The sequence below is a fragment of the Typopeltis vanoorti genome, chromosome 22, assembly GCF_054136105.1.
Source record: "Typopeltis vanoorti isolate ZY-2024b chromosome 22, IOZ_Tvanoo_1.0, whole genome shotgun sequence".
NCBI classification, from domain to species: domain Eukaryota; kingdom Metazoa; phylum Arthropoda; class Arachnida; order Uropygi; family Thelyphonidae; genus Typopeltis; species Typopeltis vanoorti.
Window position 1 is genome coordinate 91,416,283 of NC_143570.1, and position 24,791 is coordinate 91,441,073.

Sequence of the window (24,791 nt, forward strand, 5' to 3'; positions counted from 1 at the left end):
CCTGCAACTATGGTCAAAATATACATAGGACATCGCAAGTAATTTCTTATGATCAAAATATTTCAGACCTACTCTATTTGACCAGCCACAATATTAAAAAAACAATGTCACCGGATAATAACAGATGACGCTACCAGTAGAGAAATTAATAACAGAGCTATATACAGAAATACAAAAAAATTTAATAATGGAACAAACTTTCACTGTGTGATTCCTAAGTGAATTACAGAGCACAAGAAAATGATTATTTTCATATGGGTGAAATAAGTGCCAGATCATAACAGTCAACAGAACAAAATAAATTGCAGAATAATCCAAATGCATTTCAAAGGTATTTTGACTATTGCTAATAACAGGGTAAAGAATGCTATACCTTACTAAAGTTCTCTAACATTTTTTAAAAGCTGGGATATCTATTTTAAGAAAATTTCCTTGAATTATTCATAAACTGCATAAGATGCTCAAGTGATAAAAGTGGCTAAATTTATTATCTTTTACCTACTTGGTGCACTAAATAACAAGCCAATAACACTAACATCCACTAATTAACTCCACAGTATAAATATAGCTAGTAATCCATATCCTCTCCTGTAGTATATTTAAATTCTATTCCCTTGTCATTCACTGAATACATATGTGTTGAGGGGAACAAGAACTAAAGACAAATCTGTTCCCACAGTTTGCCAAAATACTACATTAGCATAAATTTGATTATAATCCTCAAATGCCCCCTCTCCTGGAAGTCTTAGCACTCACAAAAATGTCCTGTGCAACTATTAAACTTTAAGTATTAAATCAAAGTAGTCCTTTTCTTTTTTGAATAACTTTTTAATCTCTTAGAATTAAAATTATTGTGCACAAAACTTTTTTTTTTTTTTCAAATGAAAAAATGTTTTCACAGAAGAACTTGGATTCAGAATCTGCTCAAAACAGTTTGACATACTTGTTAAAATACGAAGTCTAAAATGAGAAAGAGGGTCCCCCCCCTCTTTCTCATTTTGGAGAAGAATCCCTCATTCTGAATGATAATTTCATTGTAAATAATACCTTTTACTGTAGAACTTGACCTGGTTCATATTTCAATAAAAAAATCTAGCATTAAACTACAGAAGAATCTGAATTATTTATCTTCCAATGATGTTTACCAATGAGAATGTTTAAAAGAAAGTGAGTATACTTATTTTTCTTTTTTTATACTTAGTTAAGCTATCTTAAAAAGGTTCCAAAGTTAATAGATTATCTTAAGATGAAACTTGAAATGAAAATAGAGCATTTCCAAAGAAAGTTTAGTTTAAAAAAAAAAAAAGTGTCTGTTATACAGACAACACACATATCACATTTTATGTTAATCCTGACAGTTTAAATTAACTGTTTCTTATCTAGAGAGTTATAATAGCATTTATTAAAAACAAGCTATAGCTTGTTTTTAATTACACCGCATAATAAACGTATGCCCTATTTATATAAAACTTTCAAAATAAAGCATAAATTAATTTACCTATATAACTGGTTATATATTTTGTGAAAAATACATATCACATGACTGTGTAATACAAAAAACAAATAAAAAAAGTAATGCAATATCTTTTCCATAGACATGTAAAAGGTCATTTGCTGTGCATATTTAGCTTCACAAGATAAAATGAGACCAATTTAACTTATAACTCATATATAAATATTATTTTAAAGTAAATTAATTGTGCTACAATAACTCATTTTATACTTAAGTAAGAACCTGGTACATTTACGATTATCTTACAAAGTATTAATCAGTTTTTTAGTTTGTAATTTATAAATATCTCTCAAAGATAAATTTACCAGTAGTTTAATAGTCAAGAACAAATTAAAAACTAGGTGGGGGAAAAAACAATCAAAAATCAGAATATGAATTTAAAACCGATAAACAAGAATGTTGCAAACCACTGACTAATATTAATTGATAAAAATATATAAATAAAAAGTAGTTTAGAATTTTTACAGTTAAATTCAATGATATTTTAGCTGTAAATAGCAACACATATTTCTATTGCAGAAATGATGTATATCAAATGCACATAATAATTAGCATACAACATTATTACATTTGAAAAGTATACTGAAATAATCAGTATCTTCAGTAATGAATATATCATAAAAATTATAAATGATGTGTTTAATATGAATAGTCTATTCAGAAATCATGCTGAATGAAACGACAAATTTATAATAAAATCAATAACTTAAATTTTTACAGTAAAAGACTGCAAACTCTAAGTTAAATAGTACTTTCTAAGATAGTTATATTAATGAGCTGCAAAGAAAGAAAACAAAGTAGGTTTGGAAAGAAACTTAAAATACTAATACGATTTCCAAGTCAGAAATCATTGCATAATTTTTCAGCTTGCACAGATTACAAAACTTAAACTCTTGTAAAAAGTTTATACGTTTTATGAGAGACTAAATTTTCCCCCAATTTTTTTAAATCAAGTTGTCTGAAGATTCACCTAATTGTACAGTTACTACAAAATGAAACACATCTTTGAACAAAGAAATATTAAAATTGTTCATCAAACACATGAAAGTCACCAAGAACAACATTTCTCTATTATCAATGAAAACAGACAAAAGAACCACAGGAATGTCGTATAACCTATTACATCCATCCAACAGATTTTTTTTTTTTTTTATATATATGAGCAAATACATAAGAAAAATTATTTAAGTTTTGGTAATCTGAATGAATAAGGTTTTATTTTATTACATAATTTAAGCCGCAGTTGCAAAATTTCAAACATAAATTAGAATACTGTATACAATGAATGTTCATTTGTCATCATTATCACCTATTGCCTGCACCTCCATAAGAAGTCTCATTAAGCTATCTAAACCTAACAAAAACCCATTATCTGGACCTCGGTGAACTGTTTTATCTCCATCATATCCTTCATGAGTAGTGTGGGCAAAGTCTATCATTCTTACATCCACAAGTGGTCCATAAGCTTTATGCTTTTTATGCTTTGTTGCAGGCCATTCAAAAGATGCAGACTCTGAACTACTTTCAAAAGAATCTTCATTACTACTATTACCATGTCCTTGGAATCCACTTGCACCTCTATAACATTCCTCATCCTTAGAAAGATTATCACAGTCTGCAAGAGAGTCATCTTCATCTGTTAAACTGTCATCTTCATCTTTTTCACATCCTTCATATACTATAAGTAGAGAACTAGAATAAAAGCGGAAAGAATTCTGTTTTTCAACAGCTTTATGCAACTCACTCAGCTTTTCCAAAACTTTTTCCACAAGACAAACTCTCAAATGGAAACCATTATGGAAGAACTGGAATAAGGCATTCTTAAATCCATCTTCATCTAGTGAACGACCATAGTATTTATCTTTACATATATATGCTCCCACATCAGCCTGGTATACCTGCAATGTTATAAATAGCAAAAATGTGAAAATGCAAACTAAGAAAATATTATAAAAATTGCATTTAATTTTAGAAATAATATAGATGTAATTACATATGCTGAGTAAAATAATTATTCAAGATAAAATCCTGAGTAGAGCAAAATTAAACAGAAAAAAAGCAGGAATAGGTAATATTTGTGTGCAATGAAAATGTGATATTCATTCAGATAATTGCTGACTAGCATTCCTAATGTGACAAATGAAGAAAACAAGCAGATCAGATGGTTTAGGCAGAATGTGTTGAAAATCTGCATATGACATAACATTCTTAGCGAGGTACAGTGGGCTACAAACAATGAAATAGTCTGGGCAAATGTAAACATCTTTTTGTATCCACATGTTGGACTGGATGTTGTTTTGTTGATTTTCTGGATTTGTTTTCCTCTCCCACACCATTCTCTGCCAAGTGGATATCACATCACATAAAACAAAATAACAGTGAAATGCCCTAATCCAAATAAGAAGTACTACTATTACAGAAAAGCCTTTACAACTATATCACAAAATGTTGGCAATATTTTAATGTCCTTGCCTGAAAACAAAGAAAGATTCCTTATGAACTAAGTATTTTATCTGAGCAAAGGTACCCTTTGATCTTTACCTTAAATAATGTAAGTGTTCTCAATAAGAGTGCAACTATAAAAAGTCATGCCCATACCACTGTAAAGAGATTATTTTCATTTCTGCCACCAGAGTAATGCATTAACTTAAAATGGTAATTCAGCCAGAATGTGTTTTGTGCACTTTCACTATCTCCAGATATGACCTCACTTGACTTTTTTTCCTGTGGGGATTTGTGAAAGAAAGTTTACTATCTACCAATACCTCCAATGATGAATAAACCTGAAAGACTGTATATGGACAGTAATTCCCACAATTGATCATTATCTATTGCAAAATATGTGGCATAATTTAAATATCATCTTAAATACCAAGAAAGACAACAAACAGGGCACATACCAAATTTTCATAAGACATGAAAAAAAAAAACCGAGTTGTGCTTTACAGTGGTTTAAAATTTTTTTTTTTTTTTCTGAAAAAATTTTTTGTAAGTGCTTACATCATGTGTAGTCATCCAGTATGCTATATGGGTTAGTCAAAGAGCCATTGCAATTTATTAAAGTTATAGAATAGGGCAATACTGCAGTACTCATAAGTTTTTATGACAGCCATTATGTTACTTTCCGGATCCAGAAATCGCTAGAGAGAGTAGGCTGCCCAGTTCCAGTCGCACCAGAGATGAAGTTTCTGGTGAAGTTTTGCCAGAAGGTTTCCAGTCGCCAGAGAGCTTCTAGTCGTCCAGGCATTTCGGCGATCCCAAGCCACAGGAGAAAAGCAAATGTAAATTCCTGAAGCAGAGAGATGGCAGCAGTTTCAGTTTTTGGAAGAGCTTCCAGTTGCCGAGAAGAGAAAGGGATCCCATTTGAGAATCAAAAGAGACAGTTGGCAGCAATTACAGTTTCTTAGAGGCAGGAGTTCAAGCTACATGAGACGGCAGTCGTTCAGGGCATTTTCGGTGAGCCAAAGCAGAGGAGAAAAGGCGATGTAAATTACCTGAAGCCGCTTTGCTTGGAAGTTTTTTCTTTCGCCGTGGGAGAACAACCTTTAGCTGGTCATAGTTCACAGCCCACTATTTTCCCGTTGAGATATATCATTGAAGCCAGACATTCCTGAGGAAGCTCAAGATCTGAGAATGAAAGAAATGCCATAAGACTGTAGTGAAAGACTTTTGACAATGTGTGATGCAGAGTCTTTTGTAAGTTAAAACCTTTTGTATATTCCCTCTCATAGTAGGTTGTAGATGGACTTTTAAGAGATTGTTCAATAGTAGTGATATAAAATTTGTAAAGATAACTTAACAGAGAGTTAGCTAACCTCTTTGCAAGTAAACTAGAAGTTTAATAAGTTGGATTTGTAAGTGGAGAGTAAATAAGATTGTGAGTTAAGGAAGTTAATTAGTGTTAAAGTAAATAGGTTATAATTTATGCTAAAGATTTTATAAATGGATAGAAAAAGAAATCTCCCTAATGTTTAAATTCATGTATACAGTATTGTATAGTAATATAAATAAATTGTTTTGTTCTTTTTGTTAAAAGAGTGCTGCCTGTTTGTTTATTTTTACAACTGCAGTGTTCCTAAATAAATCGGACTTGTAAATGGAAACTAAGTGAGATAGCTGAAGTGTAAAGTTAAGTAAAAGAATAGACCACGGCTGTTTGTGTCAAGTTTTATTGAAGGAATTTGTGTTAGAGAAAGAGAGAGAGAGAAATCTACTGATCATATTATTGAGTTTTATGCTAATTAATGATATCAATGGTGCAGTCTCAGTTAAATAAATTTTCTAGTATCTCAGGCATAAGACTTGTAGTACATAATAACATAAACAAGAAAGATTCAGAAAGAGAAAGGGCACACAGCTAAATTAGAATAACGGCATATAAAGATATAGATAATATATAAGGGATAAAATAAATAACGACACTTAAAATAAAGAGAAATTAACAGCATATGATTACAATGGCACAGCCTTCATTTACAATATGATTGAGACTTACAAACTGTTGAAAGGGTCACACAGGATTTCAATTGATGGGATTTTTCAATTTATGGAGGGTGGGGAAAGGACAAGAGGGCATCCTTGGAAGCTGCGAATGAAGGCCACCAAGAAGGGTGTAAGGGCTAGATTTTTCTCTCGGAGGGTGGTGCATGATTGGAATGGATTGCCACTGGATGTTGTGAGTGCAAGCAGTGTGAATGAATTCAAGAATAAGTATGATAGCTGGTTTGTGTAGTATGTGGCCTCCCTCGATGAGCTTCAGACTCCCTGGAGGTCTCTCTTAATAATAATAATAATAATTTGGCTGTGATATTTGGTATTGTCTTTATGTTCATTATCTGCTTCACTGACATCTTTCTTTTCAAAAACTTCTCCATTGGTCACTACCAAACAGCTATTTTACCACAGATAGATTTCTAAAACTGTATGTACAATTTCTTCACTTATGATCACAAATAGTGCCAAGAACAATGTTTGCTTGTTTTATAAGTTTGTATTTCAATGGAAAAATACACAAGTAGTCCACCCACACTCCCAGTTAAAAAATGCACAATGCATATGTGATACTTATGGATGCAGCTGTCAGGCTGTGATTTATCACTCAAGAAGGTGGTAATGGAGTGATTATGATGCTCTGCCCATAAATCAGAGTTATAATAGCCAAAAAATTTGCAAAACTGACTGATTTTTCCCACAATTATCAAATTTGTTTGTGCTTGACATAACATAAAATATTTTATTGCAATTTTTGTTCCTACAATAATTCTTGAAGAAAATTCACAGAACCCAGTTTGGGCATCACTGACTTCTTCTGACTAATGCAGGCTAGATGTCTTTGCTTTTAATCATGTTTTCTTTTTTTAAAAAAAACAAACAAAAAAAAACGTAATTTTTTTTATTCTGGAGGTAATCAATTATCAAATTGAAGTTTTTAGGTTATTTTTGATTGTAAAAGTAGTTACAAAGATTTGCGGTAAATGACATTAAGTTATTGTAATATTTTGAAATTGAAACATTAATTCTGGATTTTCATTTTATAACTTCATGCTCTTCTTTATGTCCCATTATTGTTCTAATTTGTACTTTTTTTTCCCCGACTGCTGTTCTGTCTGCTTTTATGTATGGTTCCGGCTGATCCTTTATATTCTGTTTTCAGTATATGATTTTCTGCCATTTCATTTGTGTTCTGTTGTCCTATATGATTTTCCACTATTTCCTCTGCATTGTTTCTATTCCCCCCTTCCAACTTTCCTAATTAAATTTCTTCACTGACCTTATCTGCAATTTTATCTCTAAATTTATCACTCTTTAGAAGGTCGTGTTTGTTGTCTTGGCTATAAAATATTGGGTATTTAAAATTCTTATTTAATTAATAATCTCATATCTCATTTGTTATTTAAATTTTAAATAAAAAATGGCACTGTGCATTGTAAAAACGGGTAGTCAAACTTCTGTATGTTACTACATGCTGGTTTACCTTGACTTATCCTCCCTACCCTTTATAAATTTTTCCCCTCATTCTGCTACAGCTAATGGTTTTTTTTTTTTTTTTTCATCCTTTCCTTCACAGCTGATTCACAATATCAATTATTTTCTTAATTTTGATTTTTTGTTATGGAAGATGCAATATCAAATAGGAAATTACTGCATAAGGTTTTCTAAAAAAAAAAGTTCTCTGTTCTTTAAGTTTCTAGTTTTAAACAAAATGCTAATAAATTTTATGCAGTACTTCCTACAGTCATTCTTAACAGTTGTATTTTGAGCTGATGGTTTTCAGCAGCCAATCTGTGTAAACATTATGCAGGACTACCTTCCCCAGCAACCTCCTTTTCACAACTATTGCCATACCAATACAGATGTAAATGTAGCTGTTGATCTGGGTAGATAAAGTTAAAAATATACACACATTTGTGTTAGCAAATGAAAATTTACAGGCATGGATTGATGTCATTTACTTGAAAATTTACAGGCATGGATTGATGTCATTTACTTGAAAATTCATTTTTAATTTCATAAAGGTTTTCCGGTTGTCACTGTTTGCAACGCACTTCTTTAAACAGCGAGTTTAAAATAGCATTGGTTCTACTGAACTAAGGCCAAGACTTTACCACACATTGTTATAGCCTGTTCATTGTAACATACGTCAACTGTAGTTTGTTATAATGGTATTTGGTATATCAAAATACAGTAGACATATTCATATATTCTCCATTCTTAACTGCAGTCAACTAATAAAAGAAGTTTGTTTTCTGCAGTTAAGAATGTCAAATATATGAATGACCTTTAACAAAGGGATCTTTCTGGATTCTGATATTTAGAGTTTTAAAAATATATTACATGAATGTCGTAAGCTGAGAACAGATTAAATAAATATATTTATTAAGAATCATTATTATTAGTAATTAACATGTTGGATGTTTTGGAATTGTTAACTATTATGAATTTCCAGAGTTGGTTTACTTTAAATTTAAAATGCTGTTAATAATAGAGTAAAGTGATTAATGATTAAGCAACACATTTCATCTTATTATTAAAATTTAATGGCATGATGAATATGCAATTATCACTGTTGAATGTTGGTAGTATTAATTATTTTTATTTTTGTTGATTACTGTTATGTAATATCAATTTATTAGCTGTTAAGAGATTGAGTAATAGGTAATTGACATTATTAAACATTTTAAAATTGTTTTTGTGCATATGTAAATATAAACAGGAAAATTTTTTAAAAATCAAAAGAGGATAAAAGGAAGAACTGGAATAATCTGAATAAGCACAATCCAACTTATACAAAGTAGTGGGAAATCTGAAGTATATCAATTTCAGTATACTCCACATCTGCAAGTTTCTTTTTCTATTCCAGTAATCAAATCTTGGTTTATCTCTGGGTACTCTGGTTTTCTCTTCAAAAACAAACTGCTTCATACACTTTTTTTAAGAGTTATAAAAACCTCATTCATTCAGTACATAAGAGGAACTGAGTAATTCACACCACTGTAACCCTACATGAACATATCTTCTAGTGGAAGGTTGAAATAATAAGATTAATAATTCCATATTGAGATAATACAAACTAATGGTTTAAATCAATCTTAGTCCCAGAGTTTATATTCAAAATGTATTTATTACTTTTAATCAAAAAATACTGAAGATACTTAAACAATGTTAATTTATCCTATACACTAATACCTTCAGGTGTAATGTCACGTGCCAATTCCTTGCAATGCTGGGCCTAGCTCACTAAGTTCAAGGAGACATCTGAAGTTCTCAAGAGTCCTATGAAAGAAGTTTGTTTCAGGAAAGGAACCAATCATGGTAGTCGCTGAAAACCGATACTTCTGAAGGCATTTATTCATGAGGACCAGTCTGGTAAAGGGGAAATACTTTTTTTCCAAATTCACTGTAGCAGACTTTAACAATGTTCTTTTCCCTTTTTTTTTTTTTAAACTCAAATTAGTGTAGGCTTAACAGAGTCAAGTTGACACTATTAGTGAAAAAACTACAAGATATCTTTCAATTTGGAGGGAAAAAGAATTCTCCTTTTGACCAGAAAGGGAAATACCTTTCAGCAAAGAGTGCTTAAAGTACAAATTGATAACCTATTCCATCATCAATTAGGCAATATTCACTGTATATCAACACAGGTAGTAAACAGATATGCTGAACTTTCATAATTACAAAGGTAACAGTATTCCTGTATGCAGAATAACAGAATAAAAATGATAAACAGCAATACAAAACTCTAACAGTTACCAGTAGAAATCATTAATACTTAGTTCTCATTATAGCAAATACTATTACAGTGAATTCCTTATTTCTGCATATACTTTATATTTGTATTTACTGCAAACTTGGATTTAAGTTATCCAAGTTCAATATCCAATAAACTCTGGAACAAGTATTCCTAACCTTTAGTCTACAAATTTCCAAAGATATTTGATAGAGACATCAAAACTGGAAATATGAAGAATTCTATTCTAACAATCACGAGAATTTACCTGCATTCCACAGAGTCTTACTCCTAATGTTGCTGAAGTACTAGCAGCACATTTTGCCATCTGCCGATGTCTTTTTTCATCAGATGCATCATCTCCATGCTGACGAGTTCCCATTTTCAAATCTAATATACAAGGGCGATGAAATCGAGATGCCACATTTTCCAGTAGTATAAAATCTAATTATTATAGGAAAGAAATCATTCCTGAAATATTTACTAAGAATGTTAAATATGAGATTAGAGAAACATTAACAGAGATTTATCAGAGAGATAAAGGAATAATTACAACACTAAATGAAATAGCAACACAACACAATACAATACTAAATCCATGTGTTTCATTTAGCATGGTGTTGCTTTTACGTGTGTTATAAGTGTTAGTTTGCATTCCCTGAAGATATCTCTGACTGAGTGAAATATTGGAAGAATTAAAATTGTTTTTAATCCTTTCCCAGTGCTATTTATACTGCATTATACTTACAATATGATGTCCTCTAACATTTTAACCTTAACACATGAACACAAAACCTCAGCTGCAAAGGAAAGGCAGATGCACATATGCTAAATATTAACCAATGGAATCAAGAGTGCAAAATATTGTTAACTGGCCTACAGAGCAAAAAATCATGCAGCATCCATTTTGATTGGATGGATAAGTGTGGATAGGAAGGATGATTGTTGAGGAACACCTTACACTCAAATAAATCTCAACTCTGAACTCTGGTGGTAGAAGTGTGTTACAGACTTGACATTTGATAATTATTATCATCATTATTAACCCCCCCCCCCCCCATGGAGTGACCCATTGTGGGAGGTTGAATGAACCTCCCACAATGAGTCACTCCATGGGGGGTGTAATAATAATGATAATTCAACTTCATTCAACTGACAACATATTTATCATATAGAATCTGAAAATCCTTAACACTCCTTGCATTAACAACAACACATTCTGGTAATGCATTCCATTCACTGACAATTCTCCATGTAAAAAATCTACTCCTCACACCCTTTTTCACCACACTTTTACATAACTTCCAGGAATGACTTCTGGTTCTTCCCCTCTCACCTTCTACTCTTTTTATAATCCTCTCTGAATTAATCTGATAAAATCCTCTCACTAACTTAAACGTCTCTATCATATCACCTCACTTCCTCCTATCCAAACTTCAACCTCTCCATAGCCAGCATTCCAAAGTCCTGATATTGTTTTAGTCACTAGCCCCTCTCCAATGTCTCCACATCACATTGAAAACCAGGCAACCAGATCTGAGCACAATAGTCCAAGTGTAGTCTGACCAGTGCCTTATACAGTGGCACAACCACTTCCTTATCCTTGCATGTTAGAGTACTTCTTATCATAGCAGTACTACGATGTGCAACCTTTGCAACACTAGCTATATGCCCTCTATACTTCAGTCTACTGTCAACCATCACTCCCAAATCTCTAATCTCATCCACTTCCTGCATTACAGCACCATCGACATAGTACACAGCCTTATATTTCTGCACTCCAAAATGCAACACCTTGCACTTATTGATATTAAAACTACAACCCCATTCCATTGTCCAAGTAAAAAGTCTATTCAAATCTTCCTGAAGGGAATTTACATCAGTAGTGCTACTTATAATTCTTCCCAACTTTGCATCATCAGCAAATAACTGAAGATCCCCAGTCAGTCCACATGACTTTTACAAACAAGTTAAACAGCAGGGACCCAAGAACAGAACCCTGGGGCATGCCACTGGTTACCCTTCTTTTTTGAGACACTGCTCCATCATACACAGCCTGCTAGTATAGTTCAAAGAGCCAATCTTGGATCCATCTAACCAATATACTACATATTCCCATCCTCTGCAGCTTGTACACCAACTTAGCATGTGGTAATCTATCAACCGTTTTTGCAAAGTCTAAGAATATCACTGTATACGATTCTTCCTTATCTAACACACTCATCACCTTATCATAAGATGCTATCTTATGATAAGGTGATGTTTGAAGAGTCAGAGGGATGGTTGAAGAGACAGAGGGGAACCCTATACAAATAAATAAATTTACTTAAACTTCCATGCAGTCAACTGTATCGTGAGTCAACATTAGTTTATTTTAAAATAATCTAACCAACACATACATACTGGAATCCTAATGCTTTTCACTCCATTTATACTTCATATATTCATCAAAGTGTGAAAAAAAAATGGTTTTTTTAGTTGGGATTCACTTCACACAAAATTGCAGATCGTTACAAACTTAATTCAAGTAAGCACTCACAGGCCCTTTACAAATCCATGCTAACCATCATAAAGAATGCCATGTCCATCAACCTAATTCTGTATTCTATTCTTTACCAATCTTTCCAACACCTTGACCACAACTGCAACTATAGTCATATTTGCAATTTTTGCTATGTGACCCTTGAACTTCAACTTTCTATCCACCATAACTCCAAAGATCTGTAGCCTTGTCAGTTACTCCGAACATAATCACACCAATAGAATATGCCAGTGGATATTTCATTATGTCAAAGTATATAACTTACACTTACTAACATTGAATTAAAAGCCATTATCATTTGCCACTACCAGCCTATTCAAATTATCCTGTAATGCTATATATCAGTAGCATCTCATTGCACTATCTATCTTTGGAACATCAGCAAACAACTAAAGATCCCCTGCCAGGCCCTTTCCAATATCATTAATATATAGTTAAACAACATTTGTCCAAGGAATGGTCCCTGGAGCATACCACTGGTCACCTTAAATCTGGTAGCTTTACACCACCTCATATACCAGTTTCTAATACCTGTCCGTCAGCCACCCACTTATCCAGGTTGATAGTACATATTTTCCAGTTTATTCAACAACCTTTCATGTGGTATCCTATAAATGTCTTAGCAAAGTCCAACAGTATTGTAGCATACCTTTATCTAACTCAGTCATAACCTTATTATAAAATATGAGTGAAATGATAAAACATGACCTCTCTTCAGTGAACCCATGCTTTTCCTTGCAAAGTATAGTTAGTCTATCCATTTCTGTACGCGAGTTCTTAATAATGTCATTAAAAGTTTCACTACCACTCCAGAGTTATGGATAGGTTGGTAGATGCATCAGCTTTTGCACCATCCTTATACAATGGAATTATCATACATTATTTCCATTCCTACCCAGATCTTTCTGGAGCTGGGACTCAATATATATACAAGCATGTCAATGCCCAATCCAGTTCAGCTTGAACATTCCTTTAGCATACATGCTGATAACCCATCTGTCCTTATTTCAAAATTCATATCCAGGTTATACAACAGATCTTCAACCTTATTCTCACACACCTATATCTCTTCATCCAATTTCTTTTCATACTCTAATTTTAACTCTGTTCAACACTTAACTTTTCTAGCATGCATTTCATAATGCATGCTCACTCTTATTTGTGTGATATAACTTCTATATTCTTACCAAAGTTTTTCCATAACTTGTTTAGCTATCTTTACACATAGATTAGCTTTCTTACATTTTTCTCTGGCACATGCTAACTTACTTCTAGGAACTTTCTTTCCTGAACTATCTCTAACTTCTAAGTCCACCATAAAGCTCACATTTTTCTTATCCTTCCAAACAACCATATCACATGCTTTCCTGGCACATAATTAGAGTTTGCCACATAGACTTAAAGGTTTAATTCTTGTTTACAAATTCTTTCATTTTTTTTTCTCCAATAATATTTGTTTACCGCCAAAAACTGCTCAAACCTTTCAGCAGGGCATATACCCTCAGGGACACACAGGATATTATGATAATACCACATGAAAAAGTTACATCATTACTAACTTCCTATTGACAATTTTCATTCATATTAATCCGTTATCTGTCAGCATTCCATTATCATCAGATATTATATTTCTTTCTTCTAAGGCACTTTTACTGTATTAATTTACCTAGATCTGGTTCTTTTTCCTGACATCCTGGCAAAGAACACTTGTGGCCCATACCACCTGAGATTAGCCTGCTAACGCATTCCTGAATGTAACAATGTCAAGTTCCTTCCTAATATCCTGATTTTTAATGTGATACTGCCATCTTTTCAGTCTTCTAATATTTTTCAGGACTTCATATCTGTGGTCTCCAGTCTTTGATCAAGTGTTTTATCTCAGACAGAGCTCAGATCCATAAGTTGAAATTGGTTTTAGCACTATGTATATGGCTAGTTTAGTATTTTGACTAATTTCTCTCTTATTCCATGTAAATTTATTCACTTGACTTCCTACCATACCAGCTTTGCTAATTCTGTTTATTTCCAATATTTGCCATCTTGTTTCCTATTCTTATATTATCTTCCCTATTAGTCTTCTATCATGTGAATTTGTGCAAGGTTTATGTGGACCGTGGTGTTAGGATGACTAGTCTATGTACTGAACAGAAATCCAGTAGATATTTACCATTATCATTCACTTACTCCTTATCTTCAAAATTTCCCAAAACATTTCTGTATGTCTGACATTCATTTACTTCTCAGCTGTTTAGATTTTCAATAAGGACTAGCTTTGCCTTTTTTTTTTAATGTTAGCAGCTTTCTCTAATGACTTGAAAAATTCTTCCACTTCTTTCTTAGTAGAACCTTTTTATGAGACCACAGGCACAAATAAATGTTTCACTGTCCAATTCCAAATTCTGCCCAGATCACATTACTTGAAACTGCTTGCCAGTCTAGAATTTTATCTTCATGTTCAGTGCTAAATTCTATAACTACTCCTTTCTTTCCTTAATCACTATTGCCTGAATAGAATATATCTTATGTACCTATTTTTCACCATATTTTAGTCTCCTTTGTCTCAGGAACACAAATAACATCAATAAGATCACCTTTTCCATTGATACTTCTTATGATGATGGAACTGTTCTTCAATTCTGCTGATAGTAAATTTGAATTTGTTCCAGAAGCACTTTTCAAGTAGCTTGTTAAACTGGGCAATGTCCCATTCAGCATGACATTACATCATATTGTTCTGTTTTTGGTTTTTATTAAACCAATATAGGTACCATTTAGTCAGCTAAATCCCAAATTACCAGCCCATCCTCATTTGTTCAGTATCCTAGATTACTAATGGGTGCATAATGTGACGGTAAATTGGACAGATATCCCAGTAAGTACAATTTTATTCCTTAGCGATTATGTGAAGTTCTCTACCTAGTTATCTAGCTTTGACAATTAAGCAACTCAAATGCTCTGATTGAAACCAAAATTGAAACGATTTGTTAAATTTTAAATCGAAAAAAAAATATATATATATATATATATTTTTTTTTTTTTTTTTTCATATATAAAGAATTGAATGACTAGAACCGAGATTTAAGTAAAAAGGTTTTAATATAAAAACACAACTAGTTTCGGCTTAACAGCCTTCATCAGGTTACATTATAAAAGAAAGAAAAAACACTAAAACACTGAAACTTAAATAAACTATGAACATCATAGAAAGTCTCTACACATAATTGACACTAAATCATTGTGGTTGTATTTAAAGCTGTTCTTTCGTTAACTGTATTGTATTCTATGGAAAGTGCATGCTAGTAGCATCTAGTGAACGCCAGTACATGATTACAGCTGAATGACAATCTAGGAGGTTGTAGCTCAAGTTATTATTTAGATGAACAGGATTGAAGATGATTTCTCTAGATTCCACAATTTTTCTCTCTAGTTTTTCATTGCAACGGAAGATGTTAGTGGATTTTTCCCAGCAGACTTTGTGACTTTGGTTTTCATCATTAGGATTAGCCGAGAAAAGATTATGACTAGATAATGCACTGGCTAACTGTCTCTTGCAAGTAATGTCCCTCATGTGTTCTTCCATACGCAATTCGACAGATTTGTCTGTCTGCCCAAAATAAGGAATATCACAATCACACAATATTTTATATACACCAGGGTATTTGAGTTGATGATGACAAGGTTTTGGGCGGCTTATTAAGAAACGGATCTTTGGAAGTGGAGTGAACAAGGTTCTGATATTGTATTTTCTTAGAACTTCTGCTAATTTATGTGAAACAGTATTTATGTAAGGAATAGATATATTGCCTTCGAATCTATTTGTTTCTTCTGAGTGATGTCTAGGAGGATTAAGAAGAAATTTTTCAATAATTCTCTTGGAATATCCATTAACTTTGAAAGAAGTTTTTTTATCTATGCAAGTATACTTGAGAAACGATTGAGAAGAATTGTGGAAGAAAAGCTTGGTGAAGAACAATCTGGATTCAGGCCAAATAGAGGCTGTCAGGATCAGATCTTCACTTTACGACAAAAAGTTGAGAAAGCATGGGAATATAACAAAGATCTGTATTTAAGTTTTGCCGATTTGGAAAAGGCATATGACAAGGTGCCAAGAGAGAAGCTATTCAATACGCTGCAGTTATATGGTGTCAATGGGGCATTATATCAAGCAATACTTAGTCTTTATTTGAGTTGTACGTCAGCAGTTAGAATTGATGAAAGTACAGGAAGATGGTTCAATGTTAAATCTGGTGTGAGACAAGGATGTACATTATCCCCTCTGTTATTCATTATCTATATGGATCAAATTATGAAGGAAAGTGGTATTAAACATGATATCAGAATTGGAGATGTTAATGTCAGCTCACTGCTTTATGCGGACGATGTTGTACTTCTAAATAAATCGGCTACAAGTTTGCAAGATTCCCTGACTAAAGTGAATAACTGTTGTAATAGATATGGTATGAAGGTAAGCATTAAAAAGACAAAGACAATGAAAATAGGTAGAATTGTTGAAAATGTCAACTGTGTTGTGAATGGGAAACCTGTGGAACAAGTAAAACATTTCAGCCACTTAGGCACGATTTTTACTGAAGATGGTAAATTAAATATGGAAATAGACAGCAGAATCAACAAAGCCAGTATGGTAGGCAGTCAACTGAATAAATTCATATGGAATAAGAGAGAAATTAGTCAGAACACTAAATTAGCTGTATACAAGACAGTTTTCAAACCAGTTTTAACTTATGGATCCGAGAGCTGGGTCAGAAGTAAAACACTTGACCAAAGACTAGAGACCACAGATATGAGAGTCCTAAGAAAGATTAGAGGCCTGAACAGATGGCATCAATGGAAATATCATATTAAAAACGAGGATATTAAGAAAGAACTTGACATTGTCGGCATCCAGGAATGCGTTAGCAGAGCTAATCTTAGGTGGTATGGTCACTTAAATAGAATGGGCAAGGAAAGATTAGCAAAACAAATGTTCTCTGCCAGGTTGGCAGGAAAATGACCCAGAGGAAGACCAAGATATAGGTGGATTGATACGGTACAACGTGCCTTAGATGACAGAAATATAAGATCTGATAATGATAATATTGGAGGCTTGACAAGTAACAGACTGATTTGGAGGAAAATTGTAGATAGGAAGTTAGTAATGATGTAAATTTTTCATGTAGTACTATCATATCCTGTAGACCCCTTGAGGGGTACATATCAGGAATTTGATGATGATGATGATGGGCTAACCAAATGGTCAGGTCAGAAAAATCTTCAATTGTTTGAAAAATGAAGCTCTTAGTATTTTAATTTTTTTTTTTTATTAACTAACTGACAAACATTTTTATAATGATGCTAATTACTATAAAAAAAACCAAACTATGTTTCAATATTAGGATTAGAAATGAACATCAGCCAATTAAAAAAATAATATTAAACTATTCATTTCTACTATGATGAGTAACAAATAATGAATAATATCTAGAGCATAATACATAATATGGAACTTTTCTTTAAAATAAAAATTATTAAGTGTTAGATAAGTTTCACTGCCCAATGTGAGACTACCATAGGATTTAAGTGGAATCAAGATAAAGATCATGTCTGGTGTTTAGAGCAGAAATAGATAATCTAATTCCTGGGTTATCTAATTATTTGCTCATCCAAGTACCCATGTACTGTAGTAGTCAGACTAACAAATGGATGGAAAGCTTTTGGTGAATGAATTTGCCATATTAAAAAAAAAATAAAAATAAATCCTACATATCAGCTTACTAAGAGCATTGTAAATATACATCTTCAGAAGGCTAACTGCACTGTGCAACAGTGAAGAAGTAGGTTTTGCCAAGTACTATGCTATTATTCAAGCTCTCATTTTTGCTACATAATTATATAACCACATCCTGATAAATAAGAAAAAAATAAGTCAAGGATACATTTCTGACTAGGATGAGTGTAACCATCTGTTCTTAATTGCTGCCACTCTTTTTGTAACAAACCTTTATCATTACAAGTGCATATCTGTACCCTGTAAAAGATTAAAAGATGACTAAGTAAACATATGGTTCCATAAGTACAATATTATTATAGGAGACATAAATGTTAATTTTTTTCTCTACAAAATTAACTATTCTTTTTCAAGAATAACATAATTCCAGATATATGAATACAAAAACAAATATTCCCTTTTCTAAATAATGTAAATAAAGGATTATATCTTACTTATTCCTCTTTACTCCACTGGGAACATAGGGCCTTGACCTTCATCTGAGTCCAGTTCGTTCCATGCTCTTGTTCTATGTCTCTCCACCAGCTTACCTTTGGACTACCTGTTTTTCTCTTTCTTGCAGATTCTACCCTAATGCTTATTTAGCTTAGTGTTTTAGAGGTTTTTTTCAGGCATGTCCTATCCATCTCCATTTTTTCTGATCGATATCATACTTAATTGCTTTTTGTTTAGTTTTTTTGTCATAATTCTTTATTGAATATCTTTTCCAACCATTTTACATGCAGAATTCTCCTCAAATGTTAGCAGCCTTCTCTAATGACTTGAAAAATATTTTATTTATAAAAGCTTTGAAGTTTTTTCTTAATTACCTTTTTTTGTTATCCATGTTTCTGATTCAATAAGTACAAGTGATTTAATATTTGTATCAAATAATCTAATTTTGTTTCTTAAACATATTTCATTTGATCCCCATATTTTTCCTAACATGCAAAAATCTTCTATGCTCTCTGATATCTTAGATTTTATATCTTCCTCTGCTCATCTCTGCTTATTATTATTATTACTGATCCAAGTTAATCAAAGTTCTCCACTGTTTCTAAATTTGACCATTCAGTAATGTCTTCTTCTCTGTGTTTTATTTTCATTTTATTTACTCTTAATCTGACAGGCAAGGCTTCTTCATTTAGCTTTATCATTTTTTCCCCTTCATGTGTTGTGTATGTGCCAGTATAACTTATAACTTGAACAGCACATAAACCTTTAATCAATCAGTAAATCATTTACAGCTTTCAGCACATACAAACCAGATGTATAATGTGCATATAGCAGTGCTCAATATTCAAAATGTCCCCCCCCTTTGCCTTCATGCATGCTTGAAGTCTGTGAGGTCACATATCGATGGCTGTACACACAACATAAAACGGAAACACTACGTCACTGCTATTTTGCTCCAAATGGTGTGTCATTTCCTGAAGGCTACTTTGAAGTCCTGCTTAAAAATTGAAGTCCAACAAATTCAAATCAGGACTTCAGACAGTCAATCAGATGATATGTGGTCGGGTGCATTTGCTTCCAACTACTTTTGTGTGGTCCTCGCCTCATGAGTATTGGCAAGTCCCATTGGAAAGTCCACTGCTTAGTGTAAAACAAAGTATTATTCAGGGTTCGTACCATAGGTTCCAGCTTGATATCTTGATACACTTTGGTGGAGGTTTGGACCATTTTCTTGCAGAAATGCAATTTCGATACCTCTGATATGTCACTCCCCCAATAAACCATCACTGATGCAAGGTGATGACCTCTCTGAATCCTTGGTCTTCTCGTCTGTGTCTGTTGTTTTTGTACCACTAGAGAAGTGCCTTTGATTTTATCACCCTCTACTGCATACGTTGTGGTGTTAGGAAGTGTCTCATCCCCAGGTCATCAGTTAGTACACATGGCATCGTTCTATGCAAAACATTCATCTCTCGTAACATCACTTTCTGCATTCTAACTAGGTTGTTGACTAATGCAGCATGGTCGATCTGTTCTTTGGTGGTCAGATATGTCTTCTGTATTGCTATAATGATTAATAGTCCAATACACAAACATCTACTGATCCCGAGTATTTTTAGCATGTTGAAAATAACAAGCAGCAGCAGAGCCGGCGCTAGGGTCTTTACCACCTGAATGCAATGTCTATCTAAGCACCTCCTGTAATGATCCGTGTGTGTGTGGTTCTTTTACAATAATAAAAATTTAAATTATTTGAAATTTCTTAAATAAATTTTGACAGAACAACCACACGTTGGTTCGCTAAATGCAACGAACCAGGGATGTTGACTAGGCAGGATAATCGTTAAAAATCCGAATATTCAAAAAATTCTCAAAAGTTAAAGCAAATTTTGATAAAGCCACTTTACTTTAATCAGTGAGATTATAGCCTTCTCACCAACCTGAATTGCTAACAAAATTAAAATGAATTTTAATTAAAGTTAAAATTTATTTGAACTAAAGTTTAAAAAATTCTTGCATTTTACAAGTTACTAAATTCTTAGCGACTTGTGAAATTTTTTAATAATTTTTTATAAGAGGAACTATCTTTTAGGAAAATAAAAGAAACTCAGATAGATGAGAAAATAAGAAAAGAATCCAGAAATAATTAGAACATTTAATATAAGTATTCAAAAAATAACATCTTTACAGAATAACAGAAAATAAATTAAATTACATAAATATACTTGAAATTTTTTTAAATTAAAATTTTAGGATTTTTGATTTCATATTCATAAAATTAGAAATAATGGTCTTAACGTCTAATTCCGCATATACATCATTTTCAATAGCTATTAACGCCAAACTAACAACAAGCTTTTTTGTGACATACTTGTTCTTAAGTAGGTTTTAAATTAAAACCTACTTTTAATCAATTTCAACTTGGAAAAGGAACATTCACCGCTCGCTACACTAACAGGTAAGGTTAATAGTATTCTTAAAGCAATTGAAAAGTTAGGGAAAGATAAATTATTGGACACAATAAAATTAAGAATATCGAAAGGGTTTTGAATATTTAAATTATCCTTCCGAAAAATATCCCGGAAAGCACATGATTCGTCATATAGTTCAGTTCTATTGCATTTACGTCTTTATTGTCGACGTCATTCAAGAGAATCTCTAAATCGTCACAATTGTTTCGTAAATCTTCGTTATTAATTTGTAGTAATCTATACAAGAAATTGAAATTATCATAATATGTGTTTAGTTGTTCAAAACGTTCTATTAACGAACACATTGCAACGTCTAGTAGTGTATAAAACACATTCACTCTAAATTTATCTTCTGGCGATTGTGGCGTTTCGTCATGAAGCTCGTAGTCCAATTGGCATGTCTTCTTTCGTCGTCAAACTTCCATACCAGTTTTAAATTCTTGTTCTCCATCCACCTCTTCACTCAGTTATTTTGCCGTTTTTAGAACTTCTTTAAAATTTGTATCTGACCGATACTCTTGTAAGAATATTTTTAAGTTTTCGATAGATTCTAAAGCAATTGTAATTCATATTTCATATTTTTCAAATGTAATTCATATTTTTGTAAAAATATGAATTACATATTGTAAAAATTATATTTCAAATATAATTTTTAGCAAATGTAATTCATATTTTTGTCTTGAAACATTTTACTCACCAAGTTATAAGAGAGCAAATAAATTTGTAGTCCTTTATTTTAGAAAATAATGTTTGTGCTTCATGCCGAGTTTCTTTATTAAAATTTTCATTATTTAAAATTTCAAACAGTGCATCATAAATTTCTCGTAACTGATATCGTAGAGGGCAGATTGCATTAATTTTACTTTCACATTGCGTATCTGATGGCTGTTTCAATGTTAATTTTTTTAAAAAACTTTAAAAGGATTGCCTAACATTTGTAAGAGAATGAAAAGAAATTGTATATTTCTTGAATAATTGCAAAGAAACTAATTGTATCTGCATTCAATTTGGCTGCATCATTAATGATTAAATTTAGAGTATGAGCAGCAGCACATGGCACGTAAAAAGCTCGAGGATTTTTGTTCAAAAGCAAATTTTGGAGCCCATATTTTTTCCCTTTCATATTTGTCTCATTGTCATACCCTTGACCTCGCATGTCTTCAATGGGAATGTTCCATTTTTCCAGTTGTTCCATTGTTGTTGCACATGAACCACGCCCTGTGGAATCTGATATATCTGCAAAACGTAAAAAGTTTTCCCTGATCTTGACAATTCCATTGTCACAGGAAACAAAGCGAATAATAATAATAGTCATTTGTTCTGTTTTACTTACATCAGGTGTGCAGTCTAAAATTATGGAATATTTAGATTTTCAAATTGATAATAAAATTGTATCCCTGATTGCGTTACTTAAAGTTTCCAATATTTCATTTTGATTGTCTTTACTCAAATAGTGTACTCTATTGTTTTGTTGTAGGGTCCTTTCAACATGATTTTCCATAACGTGATCAAACTTTGCAAACAGTTCGACTAATTTTAAAAAATTGCTGTTATTCCTTTCATATAATTTATCAGATGATCTGCGAAAAACTAAATTTTGGCTACCAAGGAATTTTATAATTTCAATCAAGCGTTCTAAAACACTCATCCAATGTTTCTTTTCCTTTGAGTCTCTAAATCAATAGTAGTTTTGTTTTTTAAATTTTTATCAACTTCCTTCCATTTTAAGAAATTTTTCATGTGAGTTAAACTAGTCTCATGTCTGTGCAAAGTTGTACTTACATTTCTCCAATCGTTATAACCTTCTACAAGACTACTTGATTGAGTAGGTGTGAAAAGTTTGCAACAAAAGCAAAAAACAGAATTTCAAGTTTCGGAATAAATGAGCCATGTTCTTGGCACGAGCTCCCCGTTTTTCATTTTTCTATTATAATACGTGTCGCCATATGTGCCTCTGGGATATATTATATTTTTCTTTTAAACAGGCCCCATTTCAATTAAAACAACTCGTAATTTTTCATCAATATTTCCCCATTCACCTGGATCTTCTAAATTTACAGAGACTAACAATGTGTTAGTTTCATGGTGAACTACAACTAAGTCTTCTCCTAACTGTTTTTCACTTAAATCCTGCGTCTTGTTATCTTGTTGAATAGTTGCAATAGTACTTTCATGCAAACTGGATGATGTGCACGGTTCTTCAACTCTGATTTCTGATGTATCGAGTTGGTTACAATCTGCATCAGAATATTTTAATATTTTAACAAATTTATTGAGTCCCAGTTTGTTTCTCAACATCTGCTTCTTTCACAGCAGATGCTTACGATTTTGTGCACTGGATAACTTTTTTTTTAATTTTTGATTCCATTTCTATTTTATACCCACAAGATATTATTACACATGACACAGAGACGAAATAATAGTCCGCACTGCGCTACTGTCAGTTGCCTACTGAGATGCATACCATATGACTGGTTAACTAGCAACAAATGTTTTGTACGAAAATTTGTTTCTGCACATAAAAACCGTTGATAGATAGACTGCAATGGACACAACATTCTGCAGGCAAGCATTTAGCCTGCTCTAGCTGCAAAATTGTAAACAGCCGGCAATATACAATTTTTTTTAATTTTTATTCGGTGTATCCGACCTTATTTATTTTAATATTGATCATTCTAAGAATTTTTTGTTTTCATGATAAAAATTTTGTTTCTTAAAAATGAACTTATGAAAGGTGAGGCAGCGGTGCCTGCATGCTCGCTTCCACCGGCCCTGAGTAGCTGCATTCAAACCCTGTGAAGTGCTATTACATCTACTACATGGTTCTCATAATCTCTCCACTGTGCAGACCGCCACTAACAGAACTGGGCTCGCAGAATTTTGTGGGCATAAAAACTGTGCAGTCTGCAAAATGCAAGTCACATAGCTGTTCTATTATATTCCACTGTATTCCTTTTTAATTTTTTTGTCTTTCATGGCATTTCTCATAACAAAGTCTACAACAATAAGAAATATTGCTGAGGAGTGAATGTTGCTCCTGCTTTAATTTCAAACTTTTCTGAAAGTTCTTCACTGTGTGCAATCTACATTTTATATTTTTCATAAATTTTCTTAAGTTGATCAACTTTTTAAGAAAAAAATATTAATTAAATTGCTGATATTTAATTTAGATGACAGTTTTACATAGTATGTCATAATACATTAATTTTCATATGGCTTCTCTGTCAATGCAGCCAAAAGTTTTATTTTTGAAATCAATAATAAATAAATATAAATAAAAATAAATATAAAAATAATAATATAAAATATAAATATAACAATATAAAAATAAATAAAATAATATAATAATAATAATAATAATATAATAATAAAATCGAAACTAATAATAATGGCAAATATCTGTTGGATTTCTGCTCAGGACATGGACTGGTTATTACTAACACCATGTTCCAACATAAAAATGTGCACAAATTCACATGGAGAGAAGAGGCTAGGAATAAGAAAAGTCTCATTGACTATGTTATTGTTGATAGTGATGTTTTCTCCCTGGTGCAGGACACCAGAGTGTACAGAGGATTTGAAATTGGAAGTGATCACTATTTAGTCTTGAGCAGGATAAAATTGAATTTCATATTGAAAAGAATAACATGTAAGAAAGTTTTAAAGCGAATAAAAGTTGAGCAGCTCTCAGATGTGAGCTGTAGACTAAAATACACAAAGATTATTGAAGGAAAAATGAAAGAGTTTGAGAACAGGAATCAAACCTTGGAGATTCAGTGGCAAACTCTGAAGAAAACATCGATTGATTCTGCCAGAGA

General features: G+C 32.4%; 1 protein-coding gene across 2 annotated transcripts in view; it reads right to left on the minus strand.

Moving 5' to 3' along the window:
• Positions 1–2,618: 2,618 nt before the first annotated feature.
• Positions 2,619–24,791, minus strand: part of LOC150094566 (inositol hexakisphosphate kinase 3-like) — a 73,830-nt gene continuing 51,657 nt past the window's right edge. For both annotated transcript variants that reach the window (XM_090411855.1, XM_090411854.1), the window contains exons 4-6: positions 18,216–18,307; positions 10,009–10,184; positions 2,619–3,411 (exon numbers count right to left, since the gene is read on the minus strand). In XM_090411855.1, coding sequence (XP_090267981.1) covers positions 2,803–3,411; positions 10,009–10,184; positions 18,216–18,307 — 877 coding nt within the window. In that variant the 3' untranslated portion in view covers positions 2,619–2,802. The remainder of the gene's footprint in view (positions 3,412–10,008; positions 10,185–18,215; positions 18,308–24,791) is intronic.